The sequence below is a fragment of the Petaurus breviceps genome, unplaced genomic scaffold, assembly GCF_028583685.1.
Source record: "Petaurus breviceps papuanus isolate PSGF00001 unplaced genomic scaffold, PetGlider_PUasm1.0 90731, whole genome shotgun sequence".
Taxonomy (NCBI): Eukaryota; Metazoa; Chordata; class Mammalia; order Diprotodontia; family Petauridae; genus Petaurus; species Petaurus breviceps.
This window is the reverse complement of record NW_027187325.1, coordinates 3,803,180-3,809,664: the sequence shown is the minus strand read 5'-3', so window position 1 is coordinate 3,809,664 and position 6,485 is coordinate 3,803,180. Positions and strand designations below refer to the sequence as shown.

Sequence of the window (6,485 nt, the reverse complement as noted above, 5' to 3'; positions counted from 1 at the left end):
TCTCTCTCTCTCTCTCTCTCTCTCTCTCTCTCTCTCTCATCTACCTATCTAAAGTACAAAGGCCATTCACTCCCTGATTTAACTAAAGATCAAATGGTAAGCTTTTGCCTGCTCAGTCACCTCTTTTTAGGCAACCTGGTGTCTGACTCTTCTCCCACCCTTGAGGCCTCACCATAGAGGTGTTGGACTTACTAGGGACATGATTTGCTCTAAACTTGCACAATTCTGAACTCCTGAGCTCAAGTTATTGACTATCCTTAACCTCCACAGTAACAGAGACAGCAGGCATGCACCACCTGGCTCCACTCAGTTTAATTGGAAGGGGGAGGGGGAATAATCTAGCTAGTAAAATATAGGGACAACCTACTTTCTCTCTTCCCAATGGATTCCATAATACCTCTCCTGCTGTATAAATTATTACTATTTCAGGTATTATAGAAAAAGCAGTCAACTTAGAGTAAAAAAGTCCCACTTTGAATTCTGTCTCACTCACTTACATTCTGTCCTTGGATAAGTCTCTTTACCCCCCCAAATCTCAGTGCCCTCATTTCTGCCATGAAGGTATTGAACCTGTTGATCACCAAGGTCTCTTCAAAGTTCTAAGATTCTGTCAGGTTTTTTTTGGGGCGGCAGAAAATGCTAGAGAACCCTAGAGTAGATTCTACATTATCCAATACCCTTCTTTCTCTTTTGCTTTCCAAACATGTTCAGTAAAATGTTAACTTCAGTATACTTGACCTTACTTTGTTTTATCTAATGATGATGATAATAATAAAAATAATGATGAATTTACTTAAAAGGAAAGGGTTCATATATTTAAAAAGGTGTTGAAAGCCAAGAAATAGAAGGTCACAGAAAGAGTACGTGGCTGAGGTGATGTTCTAGCATCCTAAACCACAGAAAGACTTGGCAGATGAGATTGCTAATCCACTATTAGTAATTTATTTTTAAAGATTGAAAATATTAGGACAGGGGTTATAGGACTGAAGAAGAGTAAACTTATAGCAATATTTGTAAGGTTAAAGAATTGAACTCATAAGTGACATGTGTCATATGTATTATAAGAGACGTAAGAAAACCATCTAGTTCAATTCCCTCATTTGACAGATAAGGAAATAAGAGTCCTTAAGCACTTAAGAACCTTGCCTATGGTTACACAGGTACTAATTAGCAGAATTTTAGCACAAAACCGGTGTGTTTGTTAACCATATCACAGTAGTCCTGACAGAGAAGAGGACAATATCTATAAACTATAGAGCAATGAGCTTGGCTTCAATTCTGGTAAAATTCTGCCACACATTAGGAAATACATGGTCATTGAGCTTCTGGAAGAGAAAGTGATGAATGTGAAAACCAGCACAGCTTCAACAAAAAGAGCTCATTTCAAAATAACTTGGCTTTCCTTATCATATTATTAAATTATAGGTATAGTTTACCTAGATTTGATGAAAGCTTTTATGCCCTTTTTATAGACATTATGTAGAAATATGACCTATAAAGTAATAACTTTTAAAATGCGTTCAATTACTGGACCCAAAGAATAATCATTAAGCATCCAGTGATAACTTTGAAAGATATATTCAACATATTTCTCCAAGTTTCTGTGCTTATACTTGTGCTATTTAACATTTTTCCAATGTTTGGATAAAGGTATGGATCATATTCTTATTAGATTTTAAGATTTAATAAACTCAGAAGGGATAGGTATCATATTGGACAATAGGGTCACAATTTTTTGAAATATTTATTGAAGGATTATAACATTGGTCAAAATTTATAAAGATGAAATTTAATGAGAATGATTATAAAATGTTATACTTAGTATAACAAAAGCAAAACATTTTCACAAATACAAGATGGGGGAAGAATGAATAGCCAGTGGTTCAGGTGAAAATTCTATGGTTCTTAGTGGGTAAGAAACTTACGATGAGTTGTAAGTGTGAATTGACCACCAGAAAGCTAATGAGATCTTTGTTAACATAGAGAGGGAAAGTTATAACCCAGCTACATCTTGCCCTAGTAATATCAAATCTCAAGCATTGTGTCAGTTCCTAATTTGAGAAAGAACATCAGTGTTCTGAACAATATTCAAAGAAAAGTGAACAAGTTGTTGACAAACTTCCTTTTTAAATCATATATAAAATTTTGTTGAAATAACTGGGGAAGTTTTTGCTTAGGGCACATGAAGGAGGGATCAGATTTGCCATGTGTGGTCCCAGAGTATGAGAGCAGTGAGGAGTAATGGATGATTTTTTACCAAAAAAAAAAAGAGTAAGGGAACATGTGCTGACAATTAGAATTATATAAAAATGGAATAGAAGTTGTGGTTTACATGTAATTAGAGTTCTCCAAGAAAAGGGTGGATAACCATATGTCAGGGAAATTAGAAAGTGGATTTTTTTTCTAGGATGAATATAGCTAGATGCCCTGTGAATTCCCTTCCAGCTCTGAGATTTTGTTATTTAGCTGAAGAGAAAGTCTTAAAAGAGACATCACAGTTTTCTTCAATTATTTAAAGGACTGCCATGTAGACAAATTAGACACATTTTGCATAACCTCAGAGAGGAGATCTAAAAGCAGTGGATAGAATCCACAGAAGCATATTTCAGAACAATGCAAGGAAAAACTTTTTAATAATAAAACCTGTCTTAAAGTGGAATGGGGTGTTTCCTGAAGTAATAGATTTTCCCTCTCCATGGAGTTTTCAAGAAGATGTTAGTAGTATGAATTCTTTGAGCAAGTCATTGAACCTCTATCAGTCTTAGTTTCTTCATGCATAAAATGGAAATAATAATAGCACCTATGTTCAGATGATTGTTTTGAGTATCAAATGAGATAACATCTATTTAGTACTTTGAGAATCCTTAAAAGTACTATGGAAATGCTTGTTATTATTATTTGATTCTGGATCACCACTTATTGATGTTACTGTGAATGAAATTTCTGTTCAGAAATAGTTTGGAAAAGTTAAAATGAAGTCACTTTATATTATGAGATGCTATGATTCTCTGATATTCTTTTTTATTTGATAAACTGATTGCCCATGTGCCTTTTCATGTACTGATTATTAATGTACTCCTATACTTTTTCCTAATAGTCGCCATTTTCTCTTCCAGCTCCTTCAGAAGTCACTTTTGCCATTGATGTTGGGAATGGCCCCATGGAGCTCACAATTCTCTCTCCATCTGCCCTGAATGACAACCAGTGGCATTATGTACGGGCTGAAAGAAATCTCAAACAGACTTTGCTTCAGGTGGATGACCTTCCAGCAAAGATACTGGAGACACAAGAGGAGGGGCATTTTCGATTGCAGCTAAACAGTCAATTATTTGTAGGTAGGGAACTTATTTCAAGAAGTCATAAAATATCAATATATAATGTGTTTAACTTCCCAAGATCATAGTTATGACCACTACCAAAGTCCAAATCCGAGAGTAATTGACTTGTTCTGAGCCTCCTATCATATCCAATCAAACTTCTTTATTTTTTTTTTGAGGGGGGAAGGCAAGACAATTGGAGTTAAATGACTTACCCAAGGCCACACAGCTAGTAAGTGTGTCAGATGTCTGAGGCCAGATTTGAACTCAGGTCCTCCTGACTCGAGGGCCAGTGCTCTATTCACTGTGCTACCTAGATGCCCCTAAAATTTTTGTTTTTGCTTTTTTTTTGTTTTCTTGTATGCAGGGAAATTTGGGGTTAAGTGACTTGTCCAAGGTCATGCTTCTATTAAGTGTAAACTTCAAAGCAATTAAGAAAAATATGAGAAGATCCAGTTCATTTCCTCCATCCAAGTGTTGTAGTGCACTATCTAAATCTTACCCAGAACACAGGAATTATTTGACAGTATTGTAAAGTTAGTAAATGATGTTCATAACTCTGAGGCTCATATTACATTCTTTCACCTCTTTTTTTTCTTTTTATTTAAATTTATTTATTTACTTTTGGTTTATAACATTCAGTTCCACAATCCCTTTAGTTCCAATTTTTCCCCTTCTCCCCACGCCATGGTCAGCATGCAATCAAATACAAGATCTACAAATACCTCCACATTAAACATTAGGTAAGTTGTAAAGAAGGATTATAACCAATGGAGTGAACAATGAAAAAGAAGAAAAAAAAAACAAAATGAAACAAAAAAAAGAGAGAGAATAAGTAGTTTGCTTCAGTCTACATTCAGACTGTAGTTCTTTCTCTGGATGTGGATAACCCTTTCCATCATGTGTCTTTTGGAGTTGTCTTATAACCTTACATTACTGAGAACAGCTCAGTCTATCCAAGTTAGTCATCACTCATACAATGTGTCTGTAATCACGTACAAAGTTCTCCCGGTTCTGCTCTCCTCAGCATCAGTTTGTATAAACAGTTTTTTTCTTCTCTAGTCTTTCCTACTTAAATTTGGCCTCAGGAAAGGATCTAGGTATTTATTCCTTCTCATCTCTATGTAAATAAGTTTAAGTGAATGTGTTACTTCTACCAAAGGAACCTGTATCTTAAATTTACCTTCTTGTTAAGAATGGGATATAGTAGGTTGATCTTGTTTTATGTGGATTGAACTGGTCCATTAAGGGCACAAAAATTTGGCTTCTTTGCTGCCTGAGATCTAAAAGTCAGTATCTGGGGATTTAATAACTGTGAATTTGGGGGGGGGGCAGAATTCCCACTACCCTATGGTAATTCATTTACAATCTAGTATAGCTGATTATTGAATTGATTTAGGTGATGGAGAAGAATATTGTTTTTTTCTAAGTTATTTTCCTTCTGAAATTTAGGAATTGTATGCCTCTTAATATTATATTACATTTTATGGTCCACAATTATATGACTCATTTCAACTTATTCCTGAATCTGAATCCCTAGACAAACTTGATCCAAGACTGACCAAAGATATATAGTGAAATGCTATGTTCCCAGTCTTCCCTATTATCTATGATCCTATATCCCTCTTCTGCCTTTTGTGGTTAATCTTCTTGAAAAGCCCATCCACTGGCAGATTCTCCACTTGATCTCCTATCACTTTCTTGTTAACTCCTTACTATCCAGATTCCAACTCGTACTTCTGCCAAAACTATTCTGTCCAAAGTTCTGAGTGATCCCTTACATGCTAAATACAAAGTCCTTTCCTCAATCCTCGTGCTCCCTGATCTCTCTGCTGCCTTTGACACTATTCATCACAGTCTCCTTTATGCTCTCTAGGTTTGGGGGATATCATTCTCTCCTACTTCTCCTACATATGTGACTGCTCATTCTCAGTTTACATTGCTAGATCTTCATCCATATTATACTCTTTACTTGTCTGTGTTCCACAGGGTTCTGTCCTAGGCCCTTCCCCTGCCCAACTATGTCACTGGATCGTTTCATCACCTCCTATGAATATAAGTAAAATTTATATCCTGATCATTCTCAAATCTGTTACCCTAACCTCTCTGCTTACCTTCAGTCTCTCCTCTCCAAGTGTCTTTGTGACATCTGGATACCTTAAAATCAACATGTCCAAAATTAAACTTTTTATCTTTCCACCAAAATCCTCCTTCCCTTATCTTAAATTCCCTATGATAGAAACATCCTACTTCCAGTCTTCCAGACTTGTGTGTCATCCTATTAGTCATCCTCAATTTCTCATTATTTATTTTAATTAAAAAAAAACTACTGAGTTTTTTTTTAATTACTTGAAAATCACAACCTTTGTCCACTCACCCACCCAATTTCATGAGCCCTCCTTTGTAGGTATGGAAAGTAATTAAGCCAAAAAAAAAAAACCAAACCAAAAACAACTAAAAATAAAAACATACAGAAAAACCAACAGTTTCTCTCTGTATTTTCGCCATTCCATAGTCACAATTCCTTAACTCTCCAACAAAAGAAGGAAATTGTATTTATTTTTCTTCTCTGGTGCTACCATTGACCATTGGTGCTTACACAGCATTCATTTTAGTGTCCTTTTTGCATACATTACTATAATTGCTGTGTATGTTGTTTTCCTGGTTCTACTTCTCTCTCAAATCTACTCTCTTACCTGAGCTATGGTTCCATATCGTCAGTTGCCTATTCAACATTTCAAAATAGATATCCTTGAGGCATTTCACATATGATCAAACAGAGCTTACTCCCCGAAACCACCTTCCTCTAAACTTCTACATTAATGTTTCAGGGACCACTATTCTTAATTTTCTCAGGTTATTAAACTCAGTCTTCCCCTTGAATCTTAAAGTTTCTTCACACCACATATCAATATAGTCAGTTGTCAAATCTTTCCATCTCTTCCTTCACATCATTTCTCCCATTTAACCTCAATTATTTCATTCATCCAATTACCAACCTTAGTTCAGGACCTCATCACCTTTCATTTGATTATTGTCTTCTAATCAGTCTCCTCACCTAAAGTTTCTCCCCATTTCACTTCATCCTTTATATTGCCAAAGTGATTTTCTTCCTTCTTTCCTTCCTTCCTTCCTTCCTTCCTTCCTTCCTTCCTTCCTTCCTTCCTA

General features: G+C 35.6%; 1 protein-coding gene across 2 annotated transcripts in view; it reads left to right on the top strand.

The window, feature by feature from the left end:
- The window catches only part of CNTNAP5 (contactin associated protein family member 5), a 934,370-nt gene that overhangs the window by 754,680 nt on the left and 173,205 nt on the right, over positions 1-6,485 (top strand). For both annotated transcript variants that reach the window (XM_069066887.1, XM_069066888.1), the window contains exon 17: positions 3,117-3,335. In XM_069066887.1, coding sequence (XP_068922988.1) covers positions 3,117-3,335 — 219 coding nt within the window. The remainder of the gene's footprint in view (positions 1-3,116; positions 3,336-6,485) is intronic.